This window comes from Cyprinodon tularosa, unplaced genomic scaffold (genome assembly GCF_016077235.1).
Source record: "Cyprinodon tularosa strain WSP-4 unplaced genomic scaffold, ASM1607723v1 ctg826, whole genome shotgun sequence".
Classification (NCBI taxonomy): domain Eukaryota; kingdom Metazoa; phylum Chordata; class Actinopteri; order Cyprinodontiformes; family Cyprinodontidae; genus Cyprinodon; species Cyprinodon tularosa.
The window spans coordinates 210604-232547 of NW_024039592.1; the positions used below are offsets into that span (position 1 = coordinate 210604).

Sequence of the window (21944 nt, forward strand, 5' to 3'; positions counted from 1 at the left end):
CCTTTATCCTGACATCACTTGTTTTAGAAAGCCTCTATATAGCGTGGCTCCACTCCAGTTAGCACGCTTTACAAGCATTTCCATTACCTTTTCTTAGGGACGCAGCGAAAATTCGGCCACTGGAAATTTACAGTGGAAAATGACCAAAAGGCAGATTTTCAGTTTTTAGCCCATTGACATTTAACAGCAAAACAACATGGCTGTAACTTGTGATGACAGGCATAGCACATCCAGCGCGGGGCATAGCACTGCCATACGCTCAGAGTTGAGCGTATGGTAGACAGGTTTAAACGCAGCACATCAGGCTCGGCGCATTCGTATTGGGTTTGAAGTGAAGAGAATGTGATCTATGAATCAAAATTTGAAAAGGATTAACTTTGGAAAATACAATTTAAATACATAGAATTCTTTTTTTTTTTTATCTGTCGAAAAAAATAAGCAGAAAAAAGGAAAAAGTAGCAAAAGAAAAAAAATCTGGAAAGCAAAATCTGAAATGACTAAATTTGACTGTGTTATTTTTTAAATTCTGCTTCTTGGGTGGGAAGTTTGTTTTTGGAAATTGACCTACTGGTGCAAAAATATAACCTATCCTTTTTACAATGGTATCTTTGGAGCTTTTCTTTAAGAAGAAAAATAAAATCAAGTTAACTTTAAGCACACTGGAAAAATCCCTGGAGTCTTTATGTGGTAGAATAACCCAAGATCCTGAATTTCATTCACACTGCGTCCAGCTTTAACTTCCCAACTAACACTCCTCTTGATTCTCTTCTCTTTTCCAGGAGGATCCTGGAAATGCTCGTGTTTTCTCAGGGATCCAGCCAACCGGCGTGCCGCATTTGGGCAACTACTTGGGAGCCCTGGAAAACTGGGTGGCCCTGCAGAACCGGTACCCCTCTGTGCTCTACAGCATAGTGGACCTGCACTCCATAACTCAGCCTCAGGATCCAGACCAGCTCAGGAACAACATCCTGGACATGGCAGCAAGCTTGCTAGCCTGTGGAATCAACCCGGAAAAGGCCATTCTGTTTCAGCAGTCCCAGGTTTTTTTAGTTTTTTGTTGTTACAGTTACTAAGACCTTGATCTACAAAATGTGTGCTTGCTTTAAAACTACGCACAGCAGATCCTAATCCAAGGTACAAAGCGCCTGCCAAACTCTTTTGCTTGTGTGTCTTCATGAATATGCAGACAATATTTTAATAAACAAAATTGGGCAAATTTGTAGGTCAAATAAAACTGTTTCTGCCTTCGAAGTGATTTATCAAACCGGAAACTGGTTGCAGGCACATCTTTAGGTTGTTAGGTCAGATGGAAACTCTATGCAAACTTTTCTTTTGTCATTTTGTCCAAAGACAAATAACTGCTAGATGATGGAGATTCTGTGCTCATTTAAAATTTTCTGAAATCATTAGAAATAAGGATTTGATTAAACTCATCGATCCATTAATTAATAAGCAGCTTTTCCCCTAAAAGTTTCACGTTTTTCTTTTCTCAAGAGGATCTAAGGATCTGTTCAATGCATGAAGAGCTAAATATTGTTTTTGAATATGCTGAATTAAAAATATATAGTTTATAAGTATAGACATCCCTAGTCTTATGTTTGTGAGCAGCCTGTCCTGCCTTGTTTTAACGTCTCCATACAACATATTTCTGAAATTCAATTTATCCCTCAAGCAAAAAGAAAAGGATATATTATAAAACAGAGGCTTATGTTCCTCTAAACTGTAGTTAGTGGCTAAAGCAGTAAAATAAAGGGGAGTAAAGTTATAGCAACAGAGCTGTTTGCTCTTTATAAATGAAATAATAAAGTCAATAATTACATTTATTCAAGTTAAAGGATTTATAATAAACCCAAGTGGATGATAGAAAAACAGGTTTGACACCCCTGCTGATATTGACCTGATACGATATCAGCATAATTCAGACCAATCTTTTTTTTTTTTTTTTTACTCATTTTATGTTTTGGAAAGTTATGAAAGGCTTTGATAAAGTAATTTTACTCAGACTAGTCAACAATAGTAAAGAGAACTACTGACCCATTTGTTATCAACCAATCGGTTACAGAAACAGAAGCGGTTAGTTTCTTAAACATGCTGATATCAGACATTTTAATAATAATAATAATTTAACTTTATTGATCTAAAACTGGAGAAATTTACCTCTGCATTTAACCCATCCCCTTGGGGATCAGTGGGCTGCCATTGTGGGGCGCCCAGGGAGCTGTGTGGGGTTAAGGGTCTTGCTCAGGGAGCCAGAGTGGCAGTCTGTGGGAGTAGGGCTCGAACTCAGAACCTCAGGATTCCAAGCTCTATGCCCTAACCACTAGGCCACCACTCCCGACATGAGGAATATTCTTATATTTGTTTTTTGATTCGATAAGGACACTAACCTACTGCAACAAAAAAAGACTAGTAACAAAAACAAATGGGAAAATGTATTATAATTTAGTATTTTTGAAGAGTTTCTATTCGTTGAACATGTCTTAGAGTTCCTCATCTTGTTGTTTGTCCGTGAACTTTACAAATGAAAAAAGAGCTGGATTTACTGATAAAATGATTGGAAAGTTGGTTTTGTTTTTAGGAAACATTTGAGACATGAAAAGATTTACCCATATAAGATATACCATTCAGTATCATTTAAAGGTTCTTTTCTTTTCAGCATCCTAAAGATAATTTTAGTTTTTAGCAAATTTTGGTATTATGGAAAAAACAAACTGGTAGTGACCATCATCCAATAATGTTTTACAGCACACACAGTCATAATAAATATGTTCTGTGGACTCAGCGTCTCCATCACATAATACACAGGCATATATCTTCCATTAAGGAACAGACCCTGACATAAAATATTTGCAGGAATATATATTTTTTTGAAACTCAATTTTCTTTATTTACAGTTAAATAACATACCGGTAATAGCTGTACAGTTTAATAAATGCATCACAGACCAAACGCCTCATTTGAGCCATTTTGGGATTCGTTTCAAACTTCTCTGTAATGGCAGCACCACATGGGAGTATAGTGTGGACTGGAGTTATGTTTGCAGATTAATCTCCAGGAAAATAAAACTTTCTAATGGAAAAAGGAAAGTTTTATTAGAAGTTTTTGTTTAATGGTCACATTAAGACGGAAGTTATTCTACCCAGACGTTAAAATGTTTTCCTTGGATTATGAAACCAAAAGGTGCAGTGGGTCAAAATAGGAAGAGGAGAGAGGTCTGTAGTTTTAATTATTTGTCCACATCAGCTTTCAGAGACAAAATGTTGGCAAAGAAACCAGGAAATCACAATATAGGGTTTTCCAAGCATTTACCATAGCCAAAACTACACAGGTGGGGACTAGGAGGAAAACTGGCAACCTGCAGAAGGCTGGGAAGAGAGATTTTACAGAGCTGCATCGCAGGACCACTGTAGATACTATGAAGCATGGGGGTGGAAGCATCATGCTTTGAGGCATTAATGCTTTAAAAATGTTTTGTTTTGCAGATTTTTTTAAATGCTTTTTCCTCCTTGATTTAGATGATAAATGTGCAACAGTGCTTGCAAATGTTACACAAGCCTCAATTTGAACATTAATTAAAAATCAAACATTAACGGTGCATGGCAAAATGGAGGGTGCAGCGATGCATGTGCCTTAAGTAACTTCTATGTGTCGTTTCCAAAAACAGAAAAAAAGTAACTAGATTTATCACTAGTGGCTTTTTTTGAAACAAAAACAAACATCACTATATTACGACGAAGTCGCTAAGTGCACGGCGATGAAACTAAAGCCCCTGTCACACCTCGATGATTAAGCCAGCATATGCCTGATGTACGGAAAGTCAAGTAAAAAAAACACTGACATATGTTGGATAAGTTATGGGAACGTTTTGTATAAGTTATGAGCATGGTGAATACGCTGAAGCACCCTGGCACACGTTGACATACGGCAAGTGCCAGCATATGCTCATACGAGGGCCACAAGTTACAGGTAAGTTATTTGATCGCTGACATATGTTAAGTGTTAGTTACTCATAAGTCGTGGTGTCTAGCTCATCCAAACCCTATGAGTAACTTGTGCATAGCTTATGCGTCAACTTATCAACAGCTCATCTCTAACGTATATAACAACATATTTGATGTGTTCCAGACGATTGCTGAGCATGTTTCTAACTTACAGCTACTGTTTAATGGCGTATTGGCAGCGTTTTGATATTAAAGTAGGTTCACAGGAGGAAACCATCAGTTCTCCTTCAGACTTCATCCCCATCATAGGGTGAGCGAGAAGCTGAGTGTGATGGACCTTTCCTGCGTTCACGCCCATGACCAACAGTCCTAGCAGACATGACACTGAATCCGCTGCGACTGCAAACCTTCTTCCTTTCTTTTTTTGTTTTTAATTTATTCTTTTTTATTATTTTGGTGGGCGATAAACAGCAGCTAGGTTGATACCGCGATCAAAGACATCTTTTTATGCAGACCGGGTGGCTCCGGGCGCATTGCTGCCCCCCTCAGGACACTGGCTTGTGTTGTTGTGCGTTATGCATGGGCTAAGCTATCGTTGGACATACGCTCTGGACTCGTTATGAGTACTCTGTTACGCCCAACATTGAAAAAATACATAGAAAGTTCAGCTTATGCCAGAGTTTTAGGAGATTCTTGGACGTCAGGCATATGTTGGCTAAATTGGCAAGAAGGATGGTTTCATACTTCTCTGAAATGTTTTTTAATTTACACTGAATAATCTTGTGGAACAAAAATAATCCCAAAACCTCCCCTTCTGCCTGGTAAATTTACAGAGCATCTCCTGTCTGCTCTGGTGGATCATCCAGACTTGCAGACGTGTCTCTGTGGGATGGTGTGAAATTAGTATATAAGTAGTGGCGAGGCCTTGATCCTGACAGAGCAATAAATATTAACATAACTAACTTTGATACGTTTGCTTTAGTTCATGATTGAAAAACCTAGATGGACTGTTGAAACAAGGTGCCGGACAATTTTAACTCACATATGTTCAACACGTCTGTTCTGTTGTTCCTCTTAGATGCATCATTACAGGAAAAACTCTCCTGTTACATCACCCATTAACTCTGTGTCAATAAAGTCCATCTACAGTTTTATTTCACTCGTTTTCTTTACTCCTCTGTTTATTTTATCCAATAGAAACTGTTAATGTTGGCCGTTGGCTCTGTCGTTCACCCTCTGACATGCCAACCACAGCTATCTGTGGTCCATTTGCTGCTGGTCGTAACTCCGCCGCCGCTGCTGCTAATTTGTGGAAAGTGCAAAAAAACAAACTGCCATGTAAACCACTGTTGAGCCTCACTTTAGCCACATTAAGGATCTGGAATAACAGCAGCGCTAATGTTTGCTGCACTTCGGCAGGACCCAGATTTCAGGTTGATGTTCGGAGAGAAAGCAAGAACCAGAACAGCTGTTCTGTTCTCCTCCTGACTCTGGATGTGTTTTCTTTTCTTACAGCTTTGGAAGTTGGTACGCATGTGTGTGTCTGTGTTAAGTTCAGCCCATCTGTGTTTCTTTACCTCCCCCTCCTCCTCTGCACACACATCCAGTCCTATTTTTATTCCCGCTTAGCTTCGTGCCACATAACTTGGCAGCGACGCGACCCCTGTGTCGAACACGCCTGCTCCACATGTAAAAATACGACGGCCGCCCAAAGAAAACACTCAGCTTCATTGAAAAAAACAACGAGTGGATGAACTCGGAGGACTTGTGGGTCTGCTGATTAATGGACTTGCCTCTCTGATACGTGTTTTATAGAAGTATTTAGCAGAAAAGGGAATGGACCGTGGAGAGACGGCCAAGATTCCTTCTTTATAGCCTTAATGAGCTGTTGCAACGGCTGCATGATAAGTTAATCGCTGAAATGAACCGCCATGGTGCATTCTGTTCATACGCCAAGTTTAATCACCTCTCAGTCTTTATTATGTTTTTTACTTTGTTGTGTGTGTATTTATTGACATATGTTCCATCTCTTGTCAGTCTGCAGCACCAGCTAATAATTAACTTCTAATTAAGTTGTTTCTGTCAGGAGAGAGAAACAACGTAATTAGATGGCGATTAAGCAAGCATCCATGGAAAAAAAAAAAAAGGTTTGCAGGAATCAAGCTTTAAGAAAAAAAGACATTTAGAAAAATCTCAAAATTGAAATTTTAGGACTTTACCAAACGTTGAAGTCTATATTATTTTAACTTGAAATTCAGATTTTTTATTTATTTATTTTTTTTACAGCTTTTATGAATCTAGTGGTGACTTAGAAAAGGTCATAAAATGTAAATGTGAAAGTTTTAATTAAGAATCTTAATTTTCATCCAGAGCTTAATGTCCTCAGTAGGGAAATGTGTCATCTTAGTTTCCATTTAACCCTCTTTCCTCTTTGGACGGTTACAGTGTGAGCTTATAACCCCCAACTTTATAACCACTCAACCAGTTTCAAACTCTGACTGCTGGTAACTAGATTTAAGGTTACATTAACATTAAACTTAAATGAGAATCATTATCATCACTGCACAGAACCTAAAATGTATTTGGTTAAGATTGAACATTAAATTAACATTGAGCCTCTATAAGCCAACTCTTTTCCCATATTTCACAGCTAGCTTAATTTTCAGCTGTTGAAATAGCTTCTTTCTCACACGGCTCATCACATCAGAGAGGTTTATTAGTTACTGCGTTAATGGTCTCCATTGAGCTTTTTTTTTTCTTTTCATCAGCGAAGAGAATCTGCAGCATTTTCTAATGCATCTCTGCTAGATTACCGTAATGCACTTTATTTTGGTGTTACTGGATCTTTAGTTGCCCGTCTGCAGACAGCTCTAATTACTGCTGCACAACTTTTAACTGGGACACGCAAGTTTGAACAGATCTCCCCAGTTTTAAGTCCACTACACTGGCTGCCAATTAATTTGAGGATTTAATTCAATTAATTTTATTTATATAGCGCCATGTCACAACATGTCATCTCAATGCACTTTTCAGTTCACCAGATCATACAGTCAAATTGATTAAAAGTTTTCTATCTAAGGAAAACCAGTTGCTTGCATCGACTCATTGACTGGAAGGCAATCCCTCACACTAAGAATGTTTGTAGCGACAGTGGAGAGGAAAAACTCCCTTTTAACAGGAAGAAACCTCCAGCAGAAACAGGCTCGGTGTGAGCGGCCAGGATTCATTTTTTAGTTATTTAACTCAGTTTTAAGTCTTTATATGCACCATATATCTCTGATGTCCTACATCATGATGTGCACCTTCATTCTCTTAGGTCAGCTAATCAGTTAACCCTTGAAATATGTAGAACGAGGTCTAAGTTTCTCTGTAGCTGGTCCCAAACTCTGGAACATGCTGCTGCATATCACGCAGGCGAACCGTTTTTTAAAGTCTCCTCTTTTCTCCCTGGTGTTTAATACTCAAAAGGATGTTGGTGTTAGTTTATTTTATGTTCTCTATTATATTTTCCATGGTGTTTTTACCTTTTTGCTGCATTTAACAGTGTTTGTATCTTACATTTTGTGCAGCACTTTGTTCCTGTTGGTTTAAAAGTACTATATAAAAAAAGGTTGAATTGGATGTTGTGGAAACGTCTATAGAAGCAGCAGTTTCAGTGATCAATATTAAATATTAACAATTTGAACAATATGTTGCATAGACTAAGATCTGCTTTGAGTAATTTTTAACTAAAAACTCAATTTCTACTCATTTATTTTCTTTAGAATAATAAAACAGGACTCATAAATCTCTGCAGAAAGTAAAAGTTTTATTTTTTGAATACTTTTTATTAATTGATGTAATCTGGGGAGGTGTTACTATTTTCTGTCTTTTTTTATATTGTCGATTTATTTCACATTTAATAATATTGAATTTGTGTTTTGACTTTCATGCTGATGTTCTTTAAGGCCCCAAAAGTCAGTGGAAATAAAAGTAAACATCTTGTTTTCACAGCAAAGATGGTAAAATAATAATAAAAACAAAGCTGTTTAATTTTATAACGCATGAACTTTATTTATAATAATCTTTTAGCTAATATAAATACATTTTCTTGAATTTTAAATTCAATATAAAAAACATGCCTGAAAATAGCGTTCATTATCCTGTTAATCAGAATGATCATTATTTAATTCTAAACTTGGCCAGAAGGTGAGGACAGGTGTGACAGGCTGCACCTGTGGACCATCTGAGGGTGCAATACTATCCCTCACCACCGGGGGGCCCCAGGACGACCAGCTTTCCTTCCAGCTTTACAGCAGCTCCCCTGCAGGCTCCTTATTTGTTTCATTTCTTATGTTTATCTTCTGAATTCCTTGATAAATTGAAATGATAAAATGCATATTAAGAAGCCATGATGTCAGTTTGTGATTATTTGTTATATTGCAAAAAAATCAGTGTAAAAGTTATAAATGCAGAAAGAAACGTCCTCCTCGAGTCTGATGATAATCAGTGCTTGTTGATTCTGATCCATCTATTAAATAATGAATTGTCACAAATGTTTATATATTATAAATCCAACTGAGGCAGAGTGTCTGTACGACGGAAAATGTTTAGTATTTTAGCTTAATGATTTATTAACAGCTGGTTGGTGAGTTTCTGTAATTGTGTCTCCTTCCTGCAGGTGTCTGAACATGCAGAGCTCAGCTGGATCCTCGGCTGCCTGACCAGCATGCCCCGGCTACGCCACCTACCGCAGTGGAAGGTTAGACCCCCCCCTGCATCTGTTTCACTTCATTCATTTCTGTCTCATCTTCCTTTTCTTGACTGAATAATCTATCAGCATATTATGAACCGTTTATAACTATTTAATATTACTTGGTTCAAAACAACCCTGTTTAGCTTACTTCCTAACCCAGTCCTAGTATGAAAATAATTATTAATACTCTGGGTTGTGCAAATACTATGTAAGTTAAATCAAATTTCTTTTTTGTTGTTGTTTTTAAGGTTGTTTTTGTTTCAGGAAAATAATCAGATTAATTAGAAGAAAACTACATTTTAGTCTCTATTAACACTTTTATAGACAAGCCATTAAATATAAAACTGTATAAAATGAACAATGTTTTTCTGCTGATATTTGATTGTTAAAAATGTATTAGTAAAGTTAAAAAATTTCTAAATATTGACCAAAGTGTCAATGTTGTAGCAGCAACTGCTTAAATTCACTACAGATCTCAGATTGAGAAGATGTCTTCAGTAGAAAAAATAACGTTTTAATGTGAACTAGAGTCGTTAACTCAAGCTGCTGCTCTTAAAATAATCAAATAAGCATCTTATCATTTATTGTTTTCACTAAAGTTTGATCAGATTCTTGTTTATTTCAGTGTTTGAAGGTACGATGTCGGCCCATCTGGTTTCTTCTGGTCTTTGCAGAACAAAACCTGCATTTCAAATGAAATATTACCCAGAGTGACGATTGAATTGAACTAAAGTAGAAAGTCAGCCTTATTGTTAATTAAAGACACGTTTTCTGTGTTATTTAGTGAACTTTTAAAAAGTAAAAGCTTTATTCACTCGCCCAGCATTACATTTGATGGACTTGATTTAACCGAACTGTAAAAAAGCTCAGTTCACAAACAATGAAGCAGGTAAATATGAGTGCAGGTCATTGAAGTCACAGTCACGAGTTTTTTCGAACCAACCGGTAGTCGAAGTTATTTGCAGATGTTAAAAAAAAATTAGGAAAAAAAACTAGAGTGAAACGTCATTTACGGGCGGGTTTATTTGTGTCAGCAACAGGAACAGCTTTACATCAAAACCAGCAGCATAGTTTTCTCTCTTTTTATATAATATAATGTAGGAAAAAATCCATCCATGACGCAAACTGTTCATTATTTCTATTTATAGTTTTATAGCTTTAGATGCATATTTCATGTCTGTAACTGGTGCTCTGCACAGCTTTACGACTCGGATCTTCCTGCCTCCCTCCAGGTCCAGATTCATGTTGCTGTAATTGTTGCCACGTCTCAGCCTGACTGTGTTTTTTAATTTCCTGGGTTACCACCGTCTGCTTTATTCTTATATTTTAATTAACCTGCCAGAGTTTTAAAATCACAAATTTCCAGGTCTATCCCAGTCCTCCTGTATTAATAAAGTGGGAGAGCCGCAGCCTCCCTGCTGCTCCCTGTTAATAGAAAACACCTTTTGTTTATTCAGCAGATGAGCCGATGTCAGACACGGCTCATCAAGTCACGCTTCACGCTTTCCCATCAGAGTTGAGGTGTCGTAAAAGTGAAAAGGATTCTTTGTAGAATTGGAAAGAAAGAAAGTCCACTTGTTCTCTCTTTTCTTATTCCTCACTTTTTCCAATTTGATGAAGATGAAGAGCAAGCAGAAGAACGAGGGCAGCGTTGGACTCTACACGTATCCCGTCCTGCAGGCTGCCGACATCCTGCTCTACAAGTAAGATCTTCCCTTCTGGTTTGTCACCAATTATTTTAAATCAAGCATCATTACTTCTATTCTCTACAGCTAATGTGAGTTTAACTTTCATTTGAGCTACTACCCGTTAAATCATTGGATACCTAAATCTGTGAAGTCAGAAAAAGTAGAAAACTTGACAGACTAGTTAGAAGGATTGCTTCGAATAAAACGGGTTCAGAAAAACAGCCTGTTGCTGAAAGCAGAGTTTGTAAAATTTGTTTTTGTTAGAATGAACCGACATCTGCAACCATCCTGCGCTAGATAAGACGATTTATTCTTTTAATGTTCAAGCCAAAACGGTTGTCTGTGTTTAATCGAATACAGAGAAAAAAAATAAAGGAACAAATAGAAAAAAAAAAGTTTGGACTCAATATAGTGTTTTTTTTGTTGTTGTTGTTTTTTTAGTTTTTTTTTTTACGGCACTAGTGGCTCGTTTTCTGACAGTAGGCTGACAGGAAGGGAGTATGAGAGAGGGGGAGAGACAGGCGGGAAAGGTCCACAGGCCGGATTGGAACCCGGGTCAGTCGAGGACTAAGGCCTCCATACATGGGGGTCATGTGCGCTTACCAACTGCACGCCAGGACTTAATTCAGTTTTATTTTTTTTTTTATGTTTATTTTAGGAATTAAACTTGGATGAATGAATATCAGGAAATATTTTTGGTTTATTTTTGTCTCTAAAGAACCAAAATGGTTGTGATGAACTTGGCCATTTTATCAAAATAAAAGCAGCAGGAGGAGAAGTTTTCAAACCTCCTTTTCCATAAAACCGATTTTGGATTCTTCCTTTAAAAAAATAAAAATAAAAAATCAAACCATTCTTCTTTGAACCGGTAAATATTTCTCATTGACTTCATAGATAATAATTGAAAAGATGCCATTATCCCCTCTGCCAGTAGAAACCTAAAAGAGTTTTGCCCAGAAGTATTCACACCTCGACAGACTTGCAGGTAGAGTTCTCTTTATCCAGAAGCTGGTTTGTGATTGAATTAGACACAGGCGGGCTTTTTTATAGGTTTTCAAACAATATTAATGTTTATTATCATCTAATTAAAATAAAATGCTCTTTCATAAACAAAAACAAACGAATAAATCATACCCTTCTCAATAATAAACAGAAAAGGCTTTAATCTGAATCCTTTTAATTTTCCCAGAGCAGCTTGTTTAATTTTAACTCTATTTTCTTCACTTTTATTTTGTGCTATAAGCTAAAAGTCTTGGAGGTCAGAAGGCCTATGTGTCATCACCCTAATCTTTAGCTCGTCAACATATTAGTCAGATTTAAGGTTTAAATGTAAAAACTTTGTTTATAGATGACCCTCATGGGGTTAAACACAGCCCTCGCTGGCGTCTGCCTCGCTCAGTATGAGCTCTACGGTCATCCTGGAGAGAGAGAACAGATTATAAATTAATGATCCCAGTGGACGAAGAAGCTTCTCTGGAGGAACTTTATGATTATAAAAATAAAAACACAAAAACTCTGCACACATTTTACTCAACAACTGATTGATCTTCTGCCTCTGCTATTGAAAGCACAGGAAAAAAACACATTAGCGTTCTAAAAACCGGTTTGTTATTTAAATGTTTTCACCTTTAATTTGCTCTCTTTTTGCTCGGTTTTCCATCAAAGATAATTGGATATATTTGCAGAAAAGGATAATCTCTTTTCCATTTCAAAGAGGCTTCGGTTTGAAAAATAAGACAAAACAACGGAATAAACAAACACCTACTCAGGGAGGGGTCGTGTTTTCCATAGCCCGATCTTTTTACGTCCGTTCCTGCCGACCTCACCCTCCACTCCCCCTCCGAAGGGTTCTACGTCCCAACCAGACTTTCTCATTAAGCTGCCACTTTTTTATTTCTTATTTAGAGGATATACTTTACAGAGCGACTTGTTTATGAACGTCTGGCTTTTGTTTCCTCTTTTCTTCTGCGTTTGTCGCGATAAAGAAACATCAAGCTCGAAATCCAGGAAAATAATCAACACCATGGAGATTTAAACAATTATAAAATCATTAAAGGCATTAAAAATGTTTAGTTAACTCACAAATTTTAAATTAAAGCATGATTTCTCAACAGAATCGCAGATGCCTGCTAAAGACAGAGGTTGTCTGAGCTATTATTTTATAACTATTAATGTGCAAATAATCCAGAAATCCAGCTCAAATATGCCATCATTATGTTTAGTGTTGATACCATGCCAGATCATCATTATATCCACCTACAGCTTTTGAATATCAATACGTTTCAGAATATTGATATTTTTTACAACCATAATTTGTTCTTTTATTGTCTTTTTTCTTTTAAATTAACTTAAATATTCAATTACCATATTCATCTATTTTAATTAACTTAAATAGATGAATATGGGAATTGAAAAGGTTACTTGTAAGCAATTTAAGACATTTTTACCTTTTATTTGTATACTTAATGTTGCTGTTGAGACTGAATCTATGAAGGTCATTTTAATTCATAAGTATTCCTTTATCTTAATTGTGAATTTGGAGTTTTGGGGAGGAATAATATAGATTTTTCTAAACTTTGCATGTACAAAAACATAACTTTTCACATTTTTTAATAAAGTAGACAAATTACTTATATATCCAGGTGTATAAGCCTATATTCTCCATTTTGCTCCAGTCCATCTAATGCTCTCTTGTGGCAGTTTTGTAAATGTAGGCTTTTTTTTTCTATCTTCCAAAATTACAAAAAAAGTTTCACCTCTTTGAATTCTGAAGAACAACAACCCGTGCTCTGTGAATAAAACATTTAAAATCTCCTGCATTCTCAGTTTTGCTCCAGTTGATCTAAAACAAATTCAAATCATCCCACATTCATATTTCTCAGTGTAACTTCACATTCACAGTGACGGTGCACAAATACTTATGATTTGATGTGAATCAGACTCTCGCTGAGGCTCTGAATGTGTTCAGTTTCTTCCTTTTTAATGTTAATCTTGTCTATTTTAGGTCCACTCATGTCCCTGTAGGAGAGGACCAGGTCCAGCACCTGGAGCTGGCTCAGGATCTCGCTCGGATCTTCAACAACCATTATGGGGAACTGTTTCCTGAACCGCGTGCTCTGCTCAGTAAGAACAGAAACAACCAGTCAGTTAGCATGTAGGGCCGAATCCTTTAATGCCTCTGCACCTTTCAACTTGCTTTATTTATGGGATTAAATCCTTTCTTAAACAAAAGTAGGTTAAGTACATTTATGCAAATTTATTAGGAGATTTGATCACTTATTTAGGAAAATAATTCAAATTAGTTTGATTTATATGCAGTTTTTAGTTTCTGCTCTGATATGTTTAGACTTCTAATTTTAACCCTAACCCTTAAGTTTCCTGCTTTTAAAATAAAACTTAATATTTATTTATCCTTTTGTTTTTAAATATTATCTGTATTTAGCTCTGTATTAAAAATAATCTGCCTATACAGCACTCTGATACAACCGAGGTTCTTTTAAATTTCTTCTTTACTGTGTATTAATCAACTTTCTCACAATTGCATCATTTTTTTTCTCCTTGTTTGCTTTAAAGGTTAAAAATTGGTAAAAAATTGCTGATTCTAGAGCTGAAATGATCAATCGGATTATTCATGATTCATTTATGGAAATAATCATCAACTAATTTAGTGATTGATTAATCTTTATTTTTAGTATAGAGACTGTAAAACATGCCTTTAGCTGACAGAGCGACTCACTTACAGCAGGAATTATACACAGATTGGAAAAAATATTTAAACATTTTGCATTTAAGATGAAAAAAAAATATTCTGTCAATTCTACTATCCAGAACTCCTTAGGTGGAAAAGTTTTCTTTTCACCTTGTTAATTAAAAAAAGTCTTCTTTGAAGAATCTTTGGCTAGCCGATATGCATCACGATACACGTGTCACGATAAAAGGTATCCTGATATGTCCCGAATTAAAGAAGATTCATTGAGAGCTTTATAATAATATAGCTCTGGTAATTCTCCTACTGCTGGTGCTGTACTGTTGGTGTTTACCTATATATTTTTTTTAACGTTTCAGATCTATTGGGCCATACTTTGAATCAATACCAATCTAATCAAATTAAAAACTGATAATATTGGGATTTTGAATTTATACTTATTTTGTTTAAAGAATATTGGAATTTTGGTATTTTTGTTCAATGCCAGTTTTGTCTAATTAAAATTATTCCAATGGTGGTATTTTGAATCTCTACAAATATTGCCCAATGAAATATATCAATACTTGACAGATTACATTCCTTTCTAACACCCAGAAGTTTTTTTCTGTTTTTGTTTTTTTAATCATCATTTCATTTTCCTTAAGGTTTGAATGAAGTGTTTCACCGTATCTGATTTTTTTTTTTTTTTTTTTTTTTTTTTTCCAGGAGAAAAATGGATTTAAAATTTTTAAGAAAATCATCTTTAGATGCACAGATAAGAAGGAGAAGCTTAATAAAGTTAAATTGTGCAGATATTTAGGTTTTTTTTTTTTTTTTCAGATTTGGACACCAGAAATCCCCAAAAGAAATGGATGGAAAACTTTTGTTTGCAGATTAATGCTAAGCTAACTTTATATAAGTTGAACCCCATTCAACAGCTTCCCAGCTTTAAAGCTGTTGGAACAGAAAAGTTAGGGACTCTTTGTCCCCTGGGGTTAAAATAAAACTGAAATGAAATCCAAATCCAAGCATCAATCCCCCTATATCCAGTATTAATATTTTTGCGGTCATTATTCTTGTTTATGTTTTAAAATGATTGCTATCTGCTCCTAGAGATGAACTCTAATGGTGTCAGAGGAAATGGCTGACATGTCTGTGGATCTCACCCACATCCCTCTGGGATTCTCCCTGATTATCACCATCGTAAAAGCAAAGGATGAACTCAATAAAGCTCTCAGTGATATTTATTCATCCTGTAGCAAAAGAAGGATCCAGGACTGACAGCCTCTCATGTAAAATAAAAATGTGTTCAGCCCTTCTGATCTTTTTCATGTTTTTTGTCTGTATTACATTTTAGTTAGATTAGCAGGATTTTATGTGATAGCTATTCTCTTTTCCTGTAGTAGTTGTTCTAAACATTGAATTCTGACTTTATATCCAGCAGCCGTTGGTCTGTCAGATCAGCATACCAGCTCAGACCAGCGTAGCCGTAGTCAAAACCTGACTATCCCTTTAGTTTATCCATTTAATTTTGTATGAAAAATACACTTTAGACTACCTCAACGGACCTGTATCCCTTTATTCAGGTACAAAAAACTTTTAAACTATTTATTTTTTTCTGTTTTTTCAGGCTTATGGCGATCTCACCTTAAATTGTTTTTTTGTTTTTTTTGTACATGACTACAGGAATACACGCCCGTTGAGGGAGTTTAAAGTCTATTTTTTGTACTAAACGAATATGACGTCTTGTACATGCATATTAACTAGGGTTGCCAATTCCCTGGAAAACAAAAGGGATACCTCATCAGCTGACCTGATTGCCTTTACCCCTCCTGGTGTGGTGATTTTTTTTTTGCCCCCCTTTGTGTGTGAAATAATTTTTTTAACTATTTGACCAAATTTGAATTGAATTGGATTCATATTTGTGAGTCACATGAACACATGGAAAACAAATTATTATCCAACAATTCACTTTAAATCAAAATAACAAACTTTGCTGAATAAAATAAGTATCTTAAACATAGGCCTGTCCTGCTTAACTTCAATCTAAAAATGAATATAAAACAATAAAAAAATAGTGCACATTTTTGGTGCAACAGCAAACTTGTGCAAACTTGTAAACAAATATGTGCCTTAAGTGCAATGACTGTAGTCTACAGTTGTAAAACAGAAAAGAAATAATTAGCTCAATGCCATATTATGAGGAACTTTTTGCCATTGTATTTCCTCTGAGCTCTTTCAGAAGTGAGGAGTTGTTTGTCTTTGAGTGCTGCAGAGTAAAGCTGAGTGAAGCAGCGTCAGCATTTAAATTACTCCGGTTGTTCCCCATACTGCTCTGTTGTCTCCCGCTATCTTCTCCGTGTGCAACACTTGGCTCGACCAATGGGATGAGGGTATTCTGGATCGTTACATATATGTTGTCAGCTCATTGGTCACAACGCAGGACAGGGCCCGGGAACAAGTTTACCATAAGTTTTGTATCTAATGTGCCCTTGTTTTTCGTTTTCCATTAGCTTTTTACTCTCACAGTAATACGGGACAAAGCGCCTTCCTTTTCCACTAAATACCGTACAGGTACTTCTATTTCTAAATACAGAATGATTCTGTTTTTCAAAGGACGGTTGGCGACCCTAGTATTGACTATAGGTATGCTGATCTGACAGAACACCATCTGTCATCAATTGACAATTTTATAAACACAATGATGGACAGAAGAGAAAAAAAAATACTTAACTGTAGCTGCACTTATTAGAAATGTAAAATTCTGTGATTAACTATAAAGATGAGATGTGTCAGACTTCATTGTTCTCAATATAAAAAGTGAAGCTAACGTTAGCTTAGTTCATACGAAGTTCTATTTTCTATTTTTATTCTAATTTCACATTTATCACTTTAACACATATAGCTACTGCTGTCAGAGCATTATCATAACTAAGTGATTTAATGATGACTTTATTTAACCAATTTTTACTCTTAAAGAGAGCAGATATTAGCTCAAGATGCTTTGCTAATGTTACTTGCAGTGTCACTACCTGATCCGTCCCGGAAGCCCGATCTGTCCTGCGTAAACAGATATACATCCGAGTGTCCATAAATAATGTAATTATGGTATTAAAATTACTTATTTATATCCTTAACTCACTAAAGAATGCTAATAGACATCTTTAAAAAAATGTTTTATGACTTTTGTGAGACAATTTTTATGCTTTTTACATTTTTTTCGTTAAGCTTCTTCTGGGACGTCATCATCAGGCATGGTCAGAGCAGTCCGGCAAAATCTGATTAAACCATGTTTATCTGCATTTTATTTGTTTCTTTCTTTAGATTACGCACTATATAGCCTAATGTTAACACGAAACAAAAACATAAAACTCAAAAAGTCTAGATTTATGTTTAAATCCAAAGCCGAAAAGTTAGCCACCGGATGTAGCGTAGCATCCCATTTCGGGTGCAGATCGGACAGAGACGAGTGATAAAACAAAGGATTTTAAGGCATTTATTTTCTCAGGAAATACATTATTAACCTTTAACACATTATATTTTGGCACGTTTACTATTTTTGGGGAGGGAAAATGTCATTTAGGTATATTTAACAAACTATAATTGATGACGACTCTGATGTATATCTGGATGCACAAATGAGCCGATGGCGCATGCGCGGAACGGATCGTGCTTCCGGGAATAATCGGGTACTGACATGCAGCAACATGAAGAAGTGGTGGGATTTCCTGAAAAGTAGCCAATCACAGGCTGTTTACTTTCTCAGGGCGGTTTCACCCTCAAAGGGACAAAAATGGAGATGAGCGCCCAGAAAAAGATCTCCTTATGGATAGAGAATCCACTGGAACATTAAAAGCAAGAGAGAGCATAGAAGCAGTATGGACTCATGGTTGTGATTTATTGGGGGCATCATGAGTTTAAATCTGCACTCATAAAACATTCAAAATGCTGGGGGGTATTTTACATGCATGTTGTAAATAAAACTACTTGTATGAGTATTTATTAGGCGTGTCACTCATAGATGCTGTCCTTTATTACCTGCCTTACAACCATCCACTACTTTGTGTTGCTCCACCATAGAGGATCTTGATGAAATAAAATGCAGTTTGTTGTCCTATTGTGTTGAAACATGAAAAAGTTGAAGGGGTGTAAACATTTCTTCAGGGTTCATTTGACTCCTTACTGTCAAACAAATCAATGCTGGAAGGAACAACCTTCCCTTTGAAAGCCAACCAAAGCCTCAAAGGCTTTTTAATCCCCTTAATAAAGATGTCTCCAGAGTGATAAACAGGACACATATGGAAATTACAATATGGCGGAAGGCAGGCCGACGGAGGATGACAAAGGAGAGGAAACCGTGTCTCTATTGTCTACTCATCAGTTCACACTGTGATAGGTCTGCCTCCCATCAGCACACCCACAGCAGGCGGCCATATTGGGCCAGCCATTCCCACTCCTCCCTGCTTGGGGCCTGTTATTGGATCTTTCCACTGTTCTGTAGTTTCATCTTCAGCTACAATGCTGAAAAATTTAACTTAAACTTTTGAAAATAATCAGAAATAACTTATTTCTATTTGTTTAGATCTACTGGAGACTAATTAGATCTAGATTTCTGATTTGATTAAGGTTCTGTTTTTGTTTCTAAGGTTCTGTTTTGGTCTTTCTGAAATCTCTGCTTTCCTGATGTTACTTAAATACTAAAGTTTTTTGTCTCACAGCATGTTTTTCCTTCACAGGTTCGACCCAAAAGGTGAAGTCTCTCCGCAACCCCTCGGCTAAAATGTCAAAGTCCGACCCCCAGACAATGGCCACCATCACCATCACCGACTCTCCAGATGACATCGCCCTGAAGATCCGCCGCGCAGTAACAGACTTCATCTCCGAGGTCACCTTTGACCCGGAGCAGCGGCCGGGCGTGTCCAACCTGGTGACGATCCACGCCGCCGTGGCGGAGCTCAGCGTGGAGGAGGCGCTGTCGCAAGCCAGCGGGATGGACACGGGGGCCTACAAGGGGCTTGTAAGCGAGGCTGTGATCCAGAGGCTGACGCCCATCAGGGAGGAGCTCCAACGGCTGAGGGCGGACCGGGCGCATCTGGAGGGGCTGCTGGCTCAGGGGCAGCTCAGGGCGCGGGACCTGGCTGCTCCTGTGCTCGCAGAGGTCCGACACAGAGTGGGCTTTTGCTAAAAGGCCTGGAGGCTGGAAAATAACAACATTTATGGTGTTTCTGATCAGGGCTTCACTAACGAGAAGCCGTCTGCTTCCTTCTTGTGACTCATTGAGGGGAATAAAAACGAAGGCGGGACTGGAGGTCCGCTCTGACTGAGGGACCAGTCGTATAACCCTCCTCTGAAAACAAAGCAGGACGTCTTCAGGACGATCATTTCTCCTCAGTTTATGTTTAGGTAGATGTCATCATTAAAACCTCTTAAACTCAGAAATGATTCATGTCACTCAGAGTCTTCAGGTGTTTGCAGCTTTAACCAAAGGTGTTTAATTAAAAGGTCATTTTGAAACAGATTTGTACATTTTTTTTAAACCTGTAATGAATCTGTTGGATGAATCATTCTTTCACACCAATCCAAACATTTTCACAGCCTGGAAGTTTATGGGTGAAACTGTTTTTTTTTTTTTTTATTTGACAGCATAAACATCTGTGGCTGGTTCTACAGGAGTGAACTGTGTCTGCAGAGACCTCTGCCCTCATTGGCTCCTAAAGGATAAATTCACCTCTTAATCCAGTCGTATAACGTTCACTGGAAATGATAGAAAAGTCCGGCCCTTAGTTCTGGTTTATTTTGAGGTGGAAAATTAGTCCATTTTAATAAATGACTGGTCAGTTTTCAACTTATTCAAAGTCTTGTTATTCTTATCTCTGCTGTTTGCACTTTACTCATCCTCCATTTAACAAGACAGCGTCTCATGTTCCAGCATCACACGTTCCTCTCATACTTTTCTGCTTGGTTTTTATGTAAAGAGGCTGAATCATAAGTGCTTTTTATTTTTTTGGAAAAGGTGCTCACCTTGAAATAAACAAACTGTCCCGCTCAAAGATCCAGTGATGATATGGTTTTACTTTTCTGGTTTTCAGCCTCACAGATACACTACTGTATATATAAATGTCAAATATGCCTTTCCTCAGCTTCACCCTCAGTTTTTATACAAGGTTTCTGCAGGTCATTAAATTATTATTTTTTTAAAGAAGGCCTTAATTGTTATTAAAATGCATTTAATGTGATTATTGTGGCATTTAATTTTTTTTTTTTAAAGTTCCTAAAAATAATTTCGTCTGGTTACGTTCATAACTGGTTGCGCGTGTTTGAGCAGAACTGCTTCCCGAAAATGCAAATTTCAACAAAAGGGGCTGGAAAACGAGCAATTCGGGACAAGGCTGCAGCCTGTCGATGGTAAACATGACGAAGGACTTTGCAGTGTTTTTTATATATATATATATATATATATATATATATATATATATATATGAGAGTCATGGGTACTTGTTGATGGCATTAAAAGTATTTCTAACAGCATTAAAAGAGCATTAAATTAGAGTTACTCATTCCTGTATAAACCCTGTTATATTTACTATATTATATATTATATTATTTATTATATACTACACTCAAGAAATTAAAGGGGTTAATTTTGTACATTTAATAATAGCTTTACTCCAAAAAGAAACTGGTTGCATTAAAACGATTACTCAGACTAGGGGTGGGCTATTCCAGTTCCTGGGGGCCGGTATCCTGCAACTTTTAGATCCATCCTTGGTCCAACACACCTGAATCAAATGGTTGAGTTACCCCGTTAGTAAGCAGTCGGTTCCTCCAGAGCAGGCATTCCCAAACTCGGTCCTCAAGGCCCCCCTGTCCTGCAGGTTTTAGAGGTTTCCTTGCTCCATCACAGCTGATTTTAATTGAAAGCTGATTAACAGGCTTTTGGTCTACTGCAATCATTATAACCAGCTGTGCTGAAGCAGAGAAACCTCTAAAACATGCAGGACAGGGGGCCTTGAGGACCGAGTTTGGGGATGCCTGCTCCAGAGGCCTCTCTATCATCTAATTGCTTGATTCAGGTGTGTTGAACCAAAGGCACATCTAAAAGCTGAAACCAGCCTTCAGGAACTGGAATTGCACACCCCTGCTGTAAGATGTTTATCTTTGCTGCAGTTGCTTTTAGCCGTTCTTTTAAATAAGGCTGAAATAAACAAGTCTTTGCTGATCACAGTTCTCTGTAGTTTTCCTTTGAAATTACTGCTCTGCCTGCTGCACTGACATTAAATGAGCCGTTCTTTGGTCTTTCCCATTTTCAAAAATGGCTCAGATAAATTGGACTTTATGTTGCCTTATATTTAGACTCTAGATTAATAAGATTTCCGGACAGTCTGATCAGTCTAATAAAGTTCATTTGGTTTAATTAAAACTTTTATTAAAAAAAAAGGATATTTTAAAAAGCAAAAAACACTGATTTTTTTTTTTTTTTGTATTTATGTTAAATTTTGCATTTTAAAACTGTTCATAGGTGCAGTATGTCTCAATAGACCTGAAGCTAAAACAATTAGAAAACTTGAGGCATCCATTGATCCATGTCTTTACTGCACGGACAAAGTGGGACATTTCGGAAGCTCCAACTGCAGAGTTTATTTTTGGTCTCTGAATATAATATATTAAACAGGATGAAATGGATTGAACTAAATCGGAAATGAAAATTTATTTTTATATAAACCTGATTCCAAATGTGAAAAAAAGTCTACTTATGAAAAAATTTGTCCAAATTGACTCTCTGTTTGCTTCTACAATAGTTTTGGTTAACTAACATCCTGTGTGATTAAAAGAAAATAGTAAATTAGTTTCTTTTAATAAAAATACATATTTTTTTACTTGTAGATACAGTCTTG

The 21944-nt window shown here is 36.7% G+C and overlaps 1 protein-coding gene across 1 annotated transcript in view; it reads left to right on the forward strand.

The window, feature by feature from the left end:
• wars2 (tryptophanyl tRNA synthetase 2, mitochondrial) overlaps positions 1–19898 on the forward strand; it is a 42339-nt gene extending 22441 nt beyond the window's left edge. Inside the window, exons 2-6 of the mRNA XM_038272372.1 lie at positions 780–1040; positions 8602–8682; positions 10297–10379; positions 13369–13487; positions 18786–19898. Of these exons, the coding sequence (XP_038128300.1) occupies positions 780–1040; positions 8602–8682; positions 10297–10379; positions 13369–13487; positions 18786–19234 (993 nt within the window). The 3' untranslated portion in view covers positions 19235–19898. The remainder of the gene's footprint in view (positions 1–779; positions 1041–8601; positions 8683–10296; positions 10380–13368; positions 13488–18785) is intronic.
• Positions 19899–21944: the final 2046 nt, after the last annotated feature.